We start from the raw sequence: 17308 nt of genomic DNA on the forward strand, positions 1-17308 counted from the left end.
CTATCGGATTTGTACAGCCGTGACCAAGTGTCTTCCGGGGTCGCGGTGAGTGATGTGAGCAGCGGGAACGTGAAGAAAGCGTTCCACCATCACCACTTCACGGCATGCCGCTGAAGTCGGCCGGTCGCCAGCGGACGGAGACTATGCTCCAAACCGCGCCGCCCAGGATAGCCAGCCCCTGAAAAGGAGGCCGACAGAACTGGAACAGGTGCAACGGGGCGCCACAGTTTCCCACCGGGCTCGGCTCCTCCATAACTGCCGTAACGCGTATGGAACTAGAGGAGCGGCCTGCAATAGTCGGAGAGCTCCATGCAGATGCGGGCCGTACAAGATTGTGTCCCCGGCAACGCTCTAAGCGATTGCGAGAAATCGGTCAGTCTCGAGCTATAGTCTGCACCGCGATGGGGATCGCGCGCAACACGGCTCCGCTTGTCATCCAGATATCTGTTCGAGCTGAGCGGTGTCAGTCTTGACAGAGAATCCGAGTTCGTCACAGTTTACGAGTCTGCGGTCGAGGGTAATGACGATGTACTGATGACGGTGGCAGCCCTTCTGCTTCGCAGCCGCTGCTACTTCCACAGCCGGGCATGCAGCGAGAAAAACAGATTGCAGGCGGATAAGCATGTCCTCGGGCCTCGGATCTGAGGACAGCACACTGCCCTCCCCGTGGCCTCTTTTCCGAAGAACTAGAGAAGACGGAAGCGAAACAAGAAGGAACCTTGACGGGACCTCGTGTGCGCAAGAAGTATATGTGTCATACAAAATCTCGGGCTTTCCGCCGGGGCTTGCATCGGCAGGGAATTTTGAGCTCTCTGAGCACATGCGGTTGCTGCAAAGGCTCTTCTCTTAGACTACGTTTCTCTCACACGGGTGATTCTCTGGTACTTCAGCCTTTTCCCTTCAGTGCATGGTCATACTTTGGACGGTCGCTTATGTGTTTTCGGTTCGCACTCAACTGTAATTCCTGCCGCGGAGAAATGCGGACCAAGCGAACTCGGCGAGATCCCGAGACGTGACTTTCATCCTTCCCGGTGACCGCTTTTCATTTGCGCACTGGGGGGTTTAAACCACACCGAGTATTCGTGCGCAAGTTTGCAAACGTCAACACTTTAAGCAATAGCGCTACAGCTCAAACATGGCCAGTGTTTCTCTTCGACTCCTATGACTATAACAGCAGGGCCGTTGAGTCCGTACTCCCCCCGGGCGGCTATGAGGGGTTGAGCAACCACCAGGTCGGGCGGGATATCCGGCTCCACTTGGCGGTGTCGGGCTCAACGTGCGTTCTCACGTCCCCTCTTCTCCTGTCGGCTTCGCCCTCTCACAAGTCTTTGTATGATAGGGCTGCCCCGTACCTCCCCCTTCTGCCTGAGGGGGAGGCAGGGCCGTGTGATTCAGTCGTTCACGTCTGGATATGAATGTCTCATTTATGGCTTCCTCCTCGACAATACTTCCGATAGCTTCCCTCACCCTCTACCAGAACCGTATTTCAAAGTCTTCAGCATCGCACGTGCACGCGCTTCCAGGAAAACAGCTAATTTCTTAGAACGCTGATTTCTTGTTTCGCTTTCGTCCTTTCTTCTCCCCGCCATCTGCCCAAGCCTGGACCCGCATACATTCCTCCCTTGTGCAAGTATGTCAGCAGAGGCAAGCAAATCGTCGTCGTCTTCGTTGGCGGGGGGCGTATCTCCAGAGACCAGGATTCGGTCCTTTGGAGATGACGATGTTCCAGATGACTTTATTCTCCCCCCCGGCGATGTCGAGCGAGGGCGGCTTCTTTTCAAGAAACACTGTGCACAGTGCCACTGCATCAACCAATTTAACATACAAGCCTCCGGATGCACCTTGGTGAGTCATGCTCTCTCTGGGCCGTCTTCCCTACCGGTCGCCCGGCGAGTGTCCTGGAGTGTGTACATTGTTTGACTTGTATATCCAAGTTAAGACTTACAGGGATATAAGTGACTCAACTATTGTAGGTGCTTGATTACAGAACCGCATGTTCTTGGTGATGGCCCCACTAAATAGCATGACTCCAGGAATTACGCGGGGTTTTCAGGGGAAGATGGAAGAATCAAATACGCAAGCCCCTCGTGGAGTGGCTCTGTGGCGTCTCTTTCGCCAGTTTTGATAAGCGTGGCTGTTGAGATGGTGCTAGCTCTGAGACGCACGAAGGTCGAAACTTGCTGGACGGGGGCAGGAGTCGTTGTCTGAGTAGCCTCCATGCTCCGCATTCAGAGCTCGGTGGTCGTCGTGAATGTTTCCCGTGGCGTTTTACGCCAACTGTATGTACACGAGTTCAATGCTGGGTCCAATCGTTGCACGTAGCTAGGGCCGTCTCTCTACGGACTCTATGGACGTACCGCTGGACGTGGACAACGTACTTCCCTCCTTACCTCATCACCGACTATGAAAGAGAGCGGCGTTGTCTGGACTGGTAAGCCATGAAAAGCGCACTGCACAACCTTGGCTGCTCAGATAACATGGAGATCACAGATATAGACTTAGAGCAGTGACTATCTTCTTTTAGCCGGGATGAATACAAATCCTCCGCTAACTGTTGGAAACATGTGTAGTCTGTGGATTGACAAAGTTCTCTACTGAAGCTTGTTTCCTATCCATCTTCCCTGTCCATAGTGTGTATAATTGGATTCTTGGCAACTTAGCTCGTCTGTTGGCGTACATGTCGTTCTCGTTGGAGATAGCTGTCCTTATATCTGTAGAGCTCTCTACGGCCTGTATCTCTTCGGATACACCTGCGGCGTTTCCCCCTTCATTTCCGTTTCTTCGTCGTCTATGTAATTCCGTCATCTTTCGGAGTAGGCAGTACGTACAGTGTGCCGCGGGTTCGTCATCGTGGGGTTACTCCGCCTAAGATCCGCCGGCGCTTCCCTGCGCCCAGCGCTGTCCTGATTGAGACGTGCGCTCATCTGCACTGTCCCGGCTCATGGGGTGTGAGTTCGCAGTGAGATAAAGAACACTCCCATTTGGCCCTCTTTTCGGATAGGCTGAGCCACCGCGTTCGGTAAAAAGTAGACAGTGAACGATCAGCTTGTGGAGACACACGGTAGGCGAAACAACAGCACGAGAGGAAGTTCGCTTGCTTACCGGACAGAAACGGTACTTTCGATTTTGTTCCGTCGCCTCCCCCCCAGCTGTGGAATGCCGAAGAAAGAGAAAGGGAAACTTGCATCTAACAGAGTTTGTCTTGAGAGCTTTCTCTTCGACTATTTCTTTCTTTGTTTCTCATCAGATTTGACGCTTATGCGGTACCTAAGGAATCCCCGGGCCTTCACGGAGCACGCGAACTACATGAATTTTCGCGGCTTGAGCTCGTGGCAGGTAACGAGCTTCATGCCTTTTTAGCTTTACGCAGCCTCAGCTCTCCCGAGTGCTCTCTTCAATCGGTGGTGTCCATGGAGGATCTCCACTTCGAAGACAGGCATCAACATCATCGTGTCGGAGCTGTCTTTTCACATTTGCGGTCAATTGATTTGTATCTATCTGTACTCGCCATGTATTGAGCTATTCTGAGATCCGATGTGAGATAGGCGTTCACCTACCTCACTTCAGGCCTTCGTTTCCCGTCCACTAGACTGGAACACTCGTGGTGAGTCATTTTCTGATTAGACGTGCTTTGAAATTCGGATGGAAGGCCATCACAGTTTCTCTCATGCGTTTTTAGAGGCTGTGTACTTCCCTCTTCCCCTCCTGTATGGTTGCTTGCCCGCAGGACCGAGTGGATTTGATCTGGTACCTCAAAGCAGCCTGCCATCAAGACTGGCTGCCTTTTCACAGGCGCCCTTTGCAAGAGCATCTGGAATTACAGAACAGGAAAGATACCAGCTCTCTGGACTGTGATAAAGAATCGTAGGTGTCTCCTCCGTACAAGACACACGAAAAGAATATAAGTAGACTCCAGCTGTGTTCTTTGTGTAACGTGGAAAAATGCAGGTCATATCCCCCCTGAATCCGGCTTTGTAGGCCGTACTCTTTTCACGAAAATAACTTAGTTCGCACGTCAGTTGTTTCCCTCCGCTTGTCGTCCGAGGATTTAGTATCTGGTGGCTCTGTGATCGTTGATCTTGATCGGCTGAAGCCGGCGAGTGAGACTGCACGCCTTTTTTCTGTTCCATAGCGAACAACGGCGTTGTCTTACCCGAGTTCACTTCAACGTCAGTAGGGACCACGACGGGATTTCGGAGGATACGGGTGCCTGGAGCGACGTCCCTGGCTATCATTGTCACAAACGCGTAGCTCTATGGCTTCATACAGCAGTCAAAAGGCAGCGATTGGTAAGGGAGGTCTGGGTGTGAGGAACCAAAAAGAACGCGGTGAGAGGTAGGTAACACTATGGTAGTAGGGAGAGTCGCTCAAGCCCATTCGTCGCGGGGTGCCTATTCTCATTATGTGCCAGCGCTTTTATATCCCATGGCCGCTCGGATCTCAGGTGCGTCCAGCTGGAGCCCTGAATGAACAGGTAGCGGGAAACCCGTTGTTTCTTAAACTAGGTAACGCGGCTTCTTTATTGATCCGGGTGGCCTGGGCTATCCTCTGGGCCTGCCTTCTCTCGGTCGTTGTCGCGATTCGCAAAACGAAACGTTCTAGGATTGTTCTTTGCACTTTGGGCCGAAAGCCCTCCCTACTGGAATAGGAAGGCGTTTTCTCGCTTGCTTGAAGCAGAGGCACTGGCCTGCTTCAGGGTGCTCTGGATGTGCTGCAAAAAAAACTCTTGTTCGGCTCGTGCAAGTGCCTGAAGAGAAGGTTTCTCGGATTTTTTGGTCTGCGGGGTTTACCCGTGAACCGCGGAAGCAAACCGATGTCAAGTTCTTTTCTGGTATCGTCTTTCAGCAACAGTTTTACCTGGCATCTCGTGAAGGCCAAGGCACCGCGGCCCTGCCAGCCTATTTTCCCAAGACAGCTTGTTCTTTCGCTTCTTCACTAGCCTGTGCTACCCGCTTTTGTGGACGCAGACTGGAACACGATGCAATAAAAACCAGTTCAGCTCGGAATCTCGGTAGCCTTACCAGACACACGTGCCATGAGAGACAGCTAGCCCTATCTAGATAAGTGAATGTGTGCTCACGTCGGTGCCCACTCCAGTTAGTTGAAGATGCAGCCCAGTCTGCAAAGGTAAGAGCAGATGACGGGAGACAGCGTCTCCGCTCGTAACAAGTACCTCGGAACGCGGCGTCGTCTCTACTTCCCGCCCAGATCCTGTGTGCTGCGATGGTGTGTTCCTAGAACAACTGAGAGGTCAGGCGCTGTCTTTCCGTAGTGAGAATTTCAGCCTTCCGCGCACTTATCTGTGAACTCCACTCGGCGTGGCAACAACATGAAAACGTCTCTGCCCGCCCTCTCTGATTAGGCACACAGCAACAGCCCCCGGATGAATGCAACACAGACGAAAGCAAAGAAGTCTGTCTACTCCTGAAGAATGTCGGTCCTCAGTAGTCTCGACCTCAAGAACCTCCGATTTTTCTGAACCCTGCCTACTATCACACGAGCTGCGAAGAGCAGCAAGACAATAGACGTCGCAAAGCAGAGAGGATTTCACGCGTGAGAACAGCTGACGAGAGACAGGAGAAAAGAAAACGAGAAATGGTTGCTGTCGTGACGTTATTAGTAGTCGTCACCCCTTGAGACAACTTCAACAGATCTGCTTCCGATGAAAACGGTGTGTTCCATCTGAGATGTGAATGAGCCGCGAACATCACTGAGCGGCGGGTACGGCACCACAATTCCCTTCTCTACGAGCTGCTTCAAAGCAAGAAGGTGATGTGGTTGACCCAGATCGTCCAGCCAGCGCCGACAGAAAGCCAGGGTTCCAAAATTCTGAGAAGTCAAACACATAGTCATCATCCCAGCTTCACACACGAAGGAGTTGGTGGGGCCATCCTGTACAATCGCGTAGTTGTCTGTCCCGGAGCTTCTCTTGACATGACTCTATCCTCCTCCGGTGCACCACCTAGGGAGGAAGTGGGTCTCGGCGGCATTCTCTTCGGCCACGTATGTATGAAGGATGATAGCCGTTTCACCCCTGTCTCTTCTTGTAATGTGTAAGTGTGTTCTCTTCGTCCTATATATCTTTATCTCAACTCTGTATCTAATGCACAGTCTTCTGTTATCTTTATCCCAACTCTGAAAAGAATACAGTTAAACGGAGTGTATCTAGCTACGGATCTGAGCTAGACTGCCGCATGTACAGCAAGCATTGAGGCCAAAAGGATCATAGAACCATCAATGCTCCGGCCCATACAATACACGAGTGCAGACAGTTTGCTTCTACGACTATTACACTTATCATCACCCTCATACAAAAAAGGCTTAGCCCGGAGACTCCGCACAAACGTATTTTCGTTTTTGCGTCTGAAAACGAAACAGACGGATTACCGGTTTCCATTACATGTGTACACCAAGAGTTTAAGCGCACCTCGTCGATGGTTTTCAAAAGGTCCTTAGCGCTCTTGAGTCTCAAAGCAACAAAGTGAGCATTCGCATCTTTCATGTAATGCGAACATTCGCCTTCATCAGAGACATGTCCTCTGCCGGTTGAAGCAAAAGTTTCAATCGCATAAACCTCTCCTTCTTCCATAATGTTTGTCGGGGCATTACTTATATGACCTGACGGAGCCTTGACGATCGGAACAGACTTGCCTGAGAACAATGAGATAAACTGAGGCTTTCAACACCTTGTCGTCCGGATTCTCCTCCGTATCAATCAATCACAACACCACTGAGAAAAGTGTGTCCCTACTAGGAGACCTTGAGACAGAAGAGGAAGGAATATTGATGAACTGTTCTACATGGGAACCTCGGAAAGAGCAAGTAGTTTTAAAAATAGCTTTTTTCTAGCTTTTCGACTTGAGACAAAACATCTGATCGGGGATCCTCGAGGTCTAGTTGCCTCTTTCTTACAGGCTCTGAGAAAGGCGTGCTACTCCGGCAAGGCGGATCTCCTAACGTGACTATCACAATGCCAGTCACCCCACATATATAATACCTACAGACGATCGCGTCTTCACAAGCGGTACTACAGATAGTGCACACACAACAGCATAAACTACATACACACACATATGATTGTCTTAGGGCGTTGATCACCAGAAACGTAAGTCTCCCACAGTCTTCTTGATTAATCATACACACACTGCCTTTCTTTGTCCGCACTCTAAGCTGCAAGGTTAGAAACACGCCCTTCGGTAGAGGACGTGTGTGTATATGTGCAGACAACAAAAAAGACTGCGCGAAGACGGCGTTTCTGACGGGGTATAAAGATACCATACAAATCTAACAAAGGTCCATGCATGTTTGCCCGAACTAATTCCCTCTTCTCTAGAACACTTGGTGCACACATAAAGACAGTAAGAAGCGTAGCCTCTCGTTCTACACGTGGTTCAGAAGAGCACATGAAGCATTTCCAAAGGTTTGTTCAGCATAACTGTCATGAAAACATGCTGCTTTTGTTCAAAATGAGCACGTCCAAGCAGCGTGTGAGTTCTGTACGTTTCTCTCTCTTGTAGTTGGGCAGCAGCAGAGATAATGAAACTCGCGAAAATCGAAGACTCTATCTCTACTTTCTTCCACCGTGTGGGTTCACCGACGTCTGCGCCTCAGGGCCAGCCGCGGAAAAGAAAAACGGGCAAGACAATGAAATATCGTAGAAGCGGTTTGAAGGCATACCAGCGTGAATACGGTATAGGTCAATGGAATGACCTGTGAGGTTGCGAATAGCTTTGATAGGTACAGCCTTGCCGTCAATCTCCATTTCGTAGCTTTCTATAGCTTCTTGAATGTACCCTCCAATCTCGCTTAGACGAGCATCGGGACCGGCATGCGAGATTCCTACGTTTGTACCATCCTGAAGGCATAAGGAAGACGTGCCTTTACAGAATTTGGAAAGCGGCACCCTCAGAATCTCAGAAATCCTAACGTGACGAAGAGATACCATCTACATAGTATCTGAGGTATTGAGAATTGCTGATAACGAGTATGCGATAGCTTGGGTTAGGACTCCTACATGCCTTACATTGATATATTCATGTCTATACATATTTATATACACGTAGTCTGACACACATACCGCTATATCTCTGGAGATAGCCCACGCAGCCACAAACACCACCTATGCATGCAGGGTGAAAAAGGGTGGGTGCAGACGGGATGATCATACCAGTCCTACAAAAACAAGAGACACCGCAACAAAGAGTAGGTCCTTTCATATACACAAGCCTGCGCACACGACATGAGGAACGAATGAGTTAGCTCACCTGTGTAGCCTTGATGAGATTATCAAATTTCTCATCAAAGGCGATTGAGAAAGCGCAATCGATAATCCGACCAGCTACCTGGACACCGAAGTCTAGCTTGCAAATGTCACCTGAAAACAACATCCAGATCAATGCCGTATACGTCAGCACTGTGGACACTGGGGTAGGAGCGTCTGGCCTCTCAAGACCGCGTGCACAAAGTGAATAAACGTACACGCATGCTACACGTCAATTTTGTAGGAAACAAAGGAGATGGTGCTGACATCCGGACAGACGGGTAGTTGCAGTCGATCTCTCCCATCTAATCAGGGCAGAGGAAGCATATGACTAGACGGTAGAACTTGGTAGCATGCATGCATGCATGCATTACCATCTGTTAGAACCCATACATATCTTATGTTGATATACATAGATGAACAATGCGTGAAGACTCACCTTGTTCAAGTACTCGAGTATCGCCTGGGTTGGGGGTGTAGTGTGCTGCACAGTGATTGATAGAACATCCTGTCGGAAAACCCCAGCCTCGTTCCAGCTTCTCCGCCTTTATGAGCTCCCGGGATTTTGCCTCGAGTTGCTGACATAACTCAATCAAAGGGATGCCAGGGCGTGCAATACCCTGGACAAACCGCCTAACCTGTCAAGAAGCAACCAACCAGATGAACGGCAGGGAATGTTTCCCAAACAACGGCCACTTACGGCTGCAGTGTCAATGGTTTTTCGTCTCTGAGAGAGACAGCAGGGACAGGAGGGAAAGATCAGCCCAGGCACGACACAAGATAACGTGTGAAGGGATCTGAGATTGTCTAAATCTGGAAAAGACTGGTTCGCCGACGACGAGAAGCGGAGTGACATCGGACGGTTCTTACGGCCCCCGGTTTAGACCAAGAGAGAAATTACACTCCTGCCAGGTTGGCTGATATACAGGGAGAAGCAGACCCTCTCGCCACGATCGCAGGAGGGACCCTCAGTAGAAGTATGCTTCCGGGGTTTTCTTCTCGTACAGCATCAAGCAAATCGTGCAGGCGAGACTAGCAGGCTCCAGCCGTTCTTCGTTCCACTTCTCACACACACATATACAAGTAGACAAAACTGACCTGTCGGTGGCACTCAGCTGCTTGCCGTATCGCGTTAATATTAACAGCCTCGAGCCGGACAGCCTCACGTTCCTCCTCAGGACTCTTTCGCCGCGTGTCCTTTAGAATAATTTCTCCTGTATACAAAGAGTATGCACGCTGCGGTCACACCTATCGGGGAATAGGAGTACAGACAAGACCAATTTTCTGAAGCCAGCAACAAAGAGGCGACCACACCAGGTCCACAAGATGATGCAAAAGCACCGTCAGTATGCACTGCTCCCTGCAAAGCATTCTGCGGTAGCGCTACACAGAGACCGAGGCTAGTAGTCTTCTGATATAGTTGAGGCGATGCACAGCAAAGTTGGTTGTGCATCACGCGCAAAAGAAAAAAGAATAGAGATAGGTTAGCGTGTCGGAGCATATCAACACTCACCAAACACACAGCCATGCAACAAACAACTATACGTCTTACGCTGAGTCCACTGCGGTGAGTAGTCGTGACCACAAAGCCGCACACGCACGGCGACAGGGCCGTGGCCAGCTGACCACGTCAAGTTCGTTGGTGGCAGCGCTACAGCCGACAGTTAGTAACTCGCAGTTGATTGCTGAGTACTGAAACAGATTTACTAGCTTCAAGAGAGAGAACCAACCGGTACTGCCGAAGCCTCTCAGTCAACCCCCCATCCCTGCTCACTCCTCTATAGATGCACACGAGGAACCACATGGGGCGAGTACACCGACGCACATCTGGACCCACAGATGTGTAGGCATTTGTTCAGCTCGCCTGAATCCGTAACCCTTCCTTGACCGTCCGTCTACCGGCCTAGTTCGTCACACTCAGATGTGCAGACAGTTGGCATAATACGCTGTTCACCTGAGGACTGTTTCCCGTGCAGGCTTCCTGGAAACGCACAAGCCGAGTAAAATGTATGAAGCTCACGGGGAGCTCCGAGACTGTATACCTGCTGGATATTCATCAGTCACGAAGAGCTCATCCATTGGCTTGCTCGGGGGCCAGGTTTGTTTCTCAGGAAAGGACTTCCACTCTTTTAGAAGTCTTAAAGACTGGCTGTTCTCCGCCGACTGAGTCGAAGCAGCCAACGCCGCAGCCTTTCCAGGGGGAATGATTCCAGTCGCGCCTCCTGCTCCTCCTCCACCGGTCTTCTTCTTTTTCTTTTTCTTCTTCTTCTTCTTCTCCCCCTCGACTGTCTGTCCCCCTGCTTCTCCTTCTTCGTCTTCGTCTTCGTCCAAAGCTTCTTCGACTTGGGGTGCACTCACTTTTATTTCTGCAGGGACCGGCTCCTTGGTCTTCTGAGGACTTTCAGGAGGAGAAGAGCCTTCCTCCTGGTCCTGAAAGAACCACGTGACACGTTTGGTATGGTCGTGAAGATAGTGGAGCAGATTACAGATAGCTGGTAGACATAGGAGTGACGCACATGACAGCACTCCTACTGCCGCATTTACGCGTATGTCGGAAAGGATGTGTGTCAAGAGAGAACGGGGCCCGGCCGAAGCAACACACGTTGTTTGAGCGCAAGCTATGCAAGTGACGGGTGTGACTTTACGCGCATTTTCTGTTGAAAGCGCCACACGCGGGATGGCAGCGTGTCGTGAAAGTGTTAACAGCACGAGGAAAAATTTTGCTATGTACGCAGACTGCACCGCACAGCTGAAGCGCTGCCGGGTGGTTTTACATTAGGATGCCAACGACTCGTAGGACACCAGAGGGATCTACGAGGTAACCAGCAACTAAGAATCCTCCTCCGACACAGTTCATTGGGTGCTGTCTTTTTTCCGCGACTACCGGATTGCACCAGTGCACGCCGTTCAGGAAGCTGGTAAGATGACACGGTCTGACGTACCGCTGTTTCTCGTTTCAGTTGCGATGGCATTCTGTAGACACAGACGCGCGTAGACGGAAAAAGAGGTCTCCGCAAGAAGGCTAAGAAGAGGGAGAAACGCCTGGGGATCTGTTGCAACTGGCGAAGCAGGGGCACCTACTGAACGCTCCGGCGGCCAGGGTCAAAATCAATTCAGCACTTGAAAGATTGCTAAGTACCGGACCTGCAAACTCCAGAAATGAATCTTCAGCTGGAAAAACGTAAGGGCTGAAGACGAGAAAAACGAACGGAAATTCGTCAACGAAAGACTCCTACACTGCCCAGAGAAGATGTGGAACGCACCGCAAAGGCCCGTAGCAGAGGTCTCTCCTTCAGATATCGCCATAGACTATCTACCTGAGACTATGCGGCAAAAAGAAAGTGTGACTAAAGGCGCTTCTCCGATGTAACATATGTATCCGTTCGTCAAGGAGACTGACGGTGTCCGTTGCATGCATGCACATCGACACCAGTTTCCTCGCACAATCCAACGTTCAATCCCGAAAGACGCGCTCTAGAAATTGCTTTGGCGCTTCAGAAGAGGACGACGACGAGAGGGCGATACCGCAGCAAGAAACACATCTTCACTGGATGCCTCTGGATTACTTGGACATGTTGCAAGGAAGAAGGAGTCTTGCCGTCTACCCGTTGCAGGCTGATCGGGCCATGTGGATGTTCTCGCCGTTGGTTCCACCGGTTGGCCTACCAAGCCGCCGTGCTGACAGGAACACGCGGTACTTCGTCATGGCGTCGGCTTCACCGACCTGGACAGTGCTTCGGCGCTCAAGAGCCTGTAGCTGAACCCCATGTGTGCTGTGCCGGGCGGGCATGCTGCGAACCTCGTGGCAAGTGGGCGAAAACAGCTCGATGCTCGTTTATCGTCCCGATGGGCCTAGGCCGGTTAACGTCCGGCCCGACGGCGGGGAAAACCATTTAACAGAGCACTGGTAGTTGTGGTTGCAGGATCCCGTCTTAACGACGCACAGAGTTGCCTAGTCCGAGCTTCCACAGCTACCGCAACAGCACACAACGATGCTGGGACTCCGAGCTCTCGAACCGGGGGGGATCTCTCTGAAGCAGCCAGCTCGCCTGCATGGAGATGACCACCCATGCCGCCAAGAAACAAGAGCACCCTCCCGGCGCAGGCGGTCGGAATATCAGTCTCCGTAGCGACTAACTGGTGCGGTCGTGAGACCGCTGACTGAGTTCGATGCGATTCTAGAAGGCGCCCGGAACGGACAAGCATTTCTGTGTCTCTGTTATCGTCAAGAATGCGTCTCGCATTCAGTGCCAAGAGAGCAGCATACTGGCACGAGTACGCGGCACGACAGACCTTGACCTCACACAAGGATCACGGCTGCGAGACATTACGACTGCGGTGCGTTCTGAAGTGTGGCACAAACTGTCGAGTACGCCAGGCGGGCTCAAATATCTTCTGCAAGCCTTCCTCCGGGTTATTTACCCTCTCACCAGATGCCACTGGCCCCCGGGAGGCAACAGGGTTCTCGGCAACTATTTTCTCGACTCTTTCCGAGACGAGCAGATTGGGACTAAAAGCTGCTCCTCCTGCCCAGCAGCGAACCGGCGAACTGAGCTCTTTTCAAGAAAAGAGTGTGCTAGAGCCGGGCCAGTCATATTAATGGAAACCGCCCGATTGCCTCACAAAATAATGGGCCGGCGGAACTCACTGAGAGAATAACCAGCGACCGATCGGCTGAACTTTGTGGCCTGGACAAACTGCTAACTCTCCCTACTGCAGACGCATCCTATCTGACTGAGCGCAGGAAGAGCTTGGCGTATCTTTTTCACCCTGTACGGGGCTGATCACCCTTGTTGCTGGGATCCACGAAGGACGCAAACGCCCTTGTAGTGGCACCTGCTAAGTGAGAGATTCAAGCATAGCAGATGACCCCGACTTCCTTCGAGATTGCAGCACGGTCTCTGTGAATTAAGCCGTTTCGAGTTGGGATATATAAGAAGCCACGGCGCTAGTAGGGAAGCCACAAGAGGTTATGCAGTAGTATGTCCTTCTGTTGGGCGCGGAGGAAAGGCAGCCTCATCATAAGCAGCGTGAGCGGCCGCAGCGAGAAGAGGTATCCTTACGGTGAAAGTAAGGATCCTCCCCAGCGGTTAACCTTTAAACGAAGACACAGAGGGACTGAAATCTGTACTGTGACGCGAGAGGCGTAGTATTGTAAAAGCCACAGGGTGCGCGCCGAGTGGACATTTACCTGGACAGTTTGCAGCCCTGAGCCGCTACCTGTCTAGCAAAGCGTGGTGCCGCTGTTAGGGACTTCCCGGGCCTTACAACGGCAGGACCCTGAGTGTGGCTATGCTGACGAGACTCTACAACTTAGCACCCCCAAGGCTAAAACTTTTTTGTTACCGCGTTGCCAAACCCACCGCTGTTACAACCGAGAAAGTGCAGGATGGACAGGGCCTGCGCTGGAAAGCCCTCACGCGTGTCCGACTGCCCTCGTAGAGTTTCTCTGAACGAAGCCTACAGCGTGAGCTGATAGAAGGCTGTCCCAAACTGTAATTGCCCCGGAGTGCGAAACCAGGGGGTCTGTAGCCATGGAGACATCTCTTCTAAGTTCGTGCCCGGAATGCCGGGGCCCGGCAGAGGAAATCTGGTCTGATGCTCGGACCCGGCAGATGGGGCGTTCACTCCAGAGCCAGCGGGCAATTCTGCATGAATGGATGCCTATTTCCATTACAGGTGACTGCACCCCGTTCGCGCTTCCCGGCAACGTCCTTCCCGCAGTCCACGCACCGCCCTCGAAAAGCCAATCGGTCGGTTCCTTGGTGAGATGTTTGGGGGGCTAAGGGGGTACGGCGGCCAGCCGGGCTTGAGATGCTGCGCCCCGCGCATCGAGGCGAACTTTTGCGGTGGCGACGCTGCTGGTGCGTACTGTTTACGGCTGCCCCTTCAGCGTTCCGAAGGTTGAAACCCGAGTGCGTGGCCTCGCGCTCACCGTCAAGCGGAATACCTGCGGACAGGGGCCCCCCGTGCATGCAGCCCCCGAAGGTCTGCAGGTCTTCTGAATGCATTGTACCGACTAGTCGCATGTAATTGTGCGATGTATGGTGCGTGTATCAGCAGACTGGGAAGCGCTGGACGAGCCCGCGTTGCAGACTGAAAGCACGATCTGTGCTTCTTTTTCTGCGGGCCTTCTTCCCAAGATTGCGCAAACGGCTGCACTTTCTCGAGAGCATACCGAAGGAAATCAAGTGGACGCACTTCGCGAGCTCAGCAAAGCCATCAAGAAGGTGTCGAGCTTGCCTGCGCAGGAAGCCGCGTACCCTGGAGGTGTCGAGCTTGCCTGCGCAGGAAGCCGCGTACCCTGCTGCGTTGTCAGGACTGTGCCGCAGGAGCCCGAGTGACGACGGCCGTCTTCACACCCCGAAACAAGCGTGGATTTCTAAGAGAGTATACCAAGGCAGGGGAAGGCCAGAAGCCGCAGAATTCGAAAACGGGTGTACGCGGTTCGCCTCGGACTTGCAAGTTTGTGAATGCTTAGTACGCACGATGGCGAACCCAGCGCAGGCTGTGGACTGGAAACTCATGGCAATAGTTGCCTTCGGTGTAACCGGAGCCCTTCTTATGATCTTGATCATTGTGGTTTCCATTTGGTGCTACCGCAGCCACAGACGAAAGGAAATGCTCCATGCGGCCCTAGACCACGCCGCATGTGCCCCCGTGGTCCACGGAGACTACACGTACGGTTACTCGATCCGCTCAGACTGCATCTCCCCGTGCTACTCCGTCTGACCGGCCGACTGCTAGAAAATGCGCCTGCCCCAGGACGGTCCGAGAACAGACCCTGCTGATGGTCGCAGATTCTGCACAACATCGCGAAGACGACGAATGTAGCCTTAGGTATTCACGAGTCGGTTTCCGGAAGGCCCCGCTCAACTCCCCAGCTCATTGCCACTGCTGGGATTGGGATGGTGTGTCGCCGCGTCCGTTTCTCACATATGAGCCGAAAGGCGACCTCAAGACCCCAAACAGGTCCGGGGCAATTTCTCAGGAGAGCAGTACAGTCGGACCCAGGAAGAACTGGGCGCTTTGAACCGAGAGCTGGCGAGTCTCCCGATATGCTCTCCTACAATCAAAGGAGGCGCGGCGAGCAGAGGTCCGCTATCATCGCGTCCGGAGGCGCCCCATTCACGCGTACCAAAGCACTTGTCAGCTAGTCCGCCATTCTTTTTCTTTTGGTGATTACTTGCCGCTCAGCCATCGCGCGACAAGGAGGGAGACCAGGCGAAAAGGGTTCGGTGAGCACGTGTGAAGCGGAACAGTGGTGGTTTGCCTGGATTTTCAGTGTGGGCCTGTGCCTGGAGGCCACTTTTTATTCAACCGGCCAGTTTCAGGATTCTTTTGCCGGCAGGAAGCGCAGAGGAGATGAACGCGCCGCCGCAAGACCATATAATGCAGCAGCTCCTGAATGCTATGGACTAACTACACTATAAGACTTTTCGCAGTCCCCTTTCAACTGCGAAGGACCCGCCAGTCAGCCAGTTTCCGTCCAGGTGGCAGAGTCCTGCGGCCAAGAACTTTGCGGGCCCGAATCTACCACCGGGTAGTCGTTGCTGGTGCACCAGCAGCCCGGGTGCCAGTTGGACAGTGGTGGTCCACCCTTCATCCTGCTGATGCAGCGAGAGGTTTTCCCTTCCGCTCCCTGCAGAAACAGCCCGTAGCGACACCGTTGTTACTTCGTAATGCGCTTCCTAGGGGGCCGTGAACCAACGACGGTCCCGCTCGTCCGAAGCCTTGCAACGTGTTGCCATTTTCTGGGCACACGTACTCTCACACGGCATTCTTGGAGCTGACCGAGTAACCACCTAGGGTTGGGCATTTCTTTGATACACATGCCGTTGTGAACAAAAGCGAACAACGAAGAAGACAGAACTCGAGCCTGCCCCGTTCATTAGCTGAGCGCATCTGTGGTGGACCCCCCGCCAATCCGATCACTCTACGTTCTGTACGGCTACCGGTTTCTTCGCATAGACTGCTTAGTAGAACACTCGGATACACAGGAACGTTTTTCGGTCGCCTCCTTGGCAACTGGACAAGCGCTGGACTCTGTGTCCTACAAGTGAGAAGGCGACAAGAGCGGAATCATACCCCTCTGTCGTCCATTCTGAGCCAGCCCTCGAGATACTCACTTCTGTCCCACCTTCATGTTGGCATGGTTTCGGCGGATACCACTTCAGTGATGAGATACACTATTACGGTGAGTCTGCCGGCCAAATAACATCAGACCTCAACATTCGCGGGGACTTCTACTCATTCGCTCCTTGTGTTTAGGGCGAGGGACCCTACGCCCAGAGTTACGGGTCCCACCGGCATTCGTACGCTGCTGGACTGAGCAGTTCCTTCCGTTTAGCTGGTTAGGCAAAGAGATGAAAGCAGAGAGACTCTGCAGGAAGATCTGCGTCCCCAGCTGCCAGAGGGGAAATCTCTTCTTGTTTCTTCCAGTAGGTTCGCGAGCATCGGTATTCCCTCAGCCTTTTGCGTGAGCCTGTAGCAGGTTCCTCACAGAAGCAACACCTGCTCAACGCCATACCTTACTTTGCAGTACCTCCTTTCTTGTGATTGCGTGCAAATCCATTGAAAACGGCCACTGTAGTGCTCAAAAAGTGAATATCCTGGGGGACACCTCTGGCTGCCCTGGCCGTACAACCATCGTGCGTGGTGTCGGGTGGTGCTCGCAAGCCAGTGCTCTATCCAAAGCGTGTAGAGTTTCTGCGCAGCGCCCCTGACTAACAAAAACTCTCCTGTGGCCTTTCATCGTAACCAGGGAACTAGAAGGCAGGCACACATCAGTCGTTTTCTCTGAAGGGGCAACCCAGGGGCCTCGAGAGCACTAAGCTGGTCGACCACGGTAACGGTGAGCTAGCCGTGTAACCGATCTCTTCCCGTGAGGCCGGTCGGCGCTTCATCGGTGCACCTGCTTCCCAAACTTCGTGGCGGCCGGATACGAGGTGTCATGTACCCCTAGCGTCTAAAGAAAAAAAAAACGGCTTTAGCCTTGAGTCGTGGGCACCTGAGCTTCATGGACCCCGAAGGAGCAACACGAAAAAG

At 52.5% G+C, this 17308-nt stretch overlaps 2 protein-coding genes across 2 annotated transcripts; one reads left to right on the forward strand and one right to left on the reverse strand.

The window, feature by feature from the left end:
• The first annotated feature begins 336 nt into the window (after positions 1-336).
• On the forward strand, positions 337-3889 carry CSUI_000065 (cytochrome c). Its single transcript, XM_068060299.1, has 4 exons — positions 337-1845; positions 2323-2431; positions 3248-3336; positions 3728-3889. The coding sequence occupies exons 1-4, from the start codon at positions 1633-1635 to the stop codon at positions 3866-3868; spliced, it is 552 nt and encodes a 183-aa protein (XP_067927722.1). The 5' UTR covers positions 337-1632; the 3' UTR covers positions 3869-3889.
• Positions 3890-5405: 1516 nt separating this feature from the next.
• Positions 5406-11806, reverse strand: CSUI_000066 (methionine type ii). Its single transcript, XM_068060300.1, has 8 exons — positions 11203-11806; positions 10303-10690; positions 9359-9474; positions 8700-8898; positions 8265-8374; positions 7678-7855; positions 6428-6651; positions 5406-5829 (listed from the first exon to the last, which is right to left on the reverse strand). The coding sequence occupies exons 1-8, from the start codon at positions 11230-11232 to the stop codon at positions 5617-5619; spliced, it is 1458 nt and encodes a 485-aa protein (XP_067927723.1). The 5' UTR covers positions 11233-11806; the 3' UTR covers positions 5406-5616.
• Between the last annotated feature and the right edge of the window lie 5502 nt (positions 11807-17308).

This window comes from Cystoisospora suis (genome assembly GCF_002600585.1).
Source record: "Cystoisospora suis strain Wien I chromosome Unknown contig_29, whole genome shotgun sequence".
Lineage (NCBI taxonomy): Eukaryota > Apicomplexa > Conoidasida > Eucoccidiorida > Sarcocystidae > Cystoisospora > Cystoisospora suis.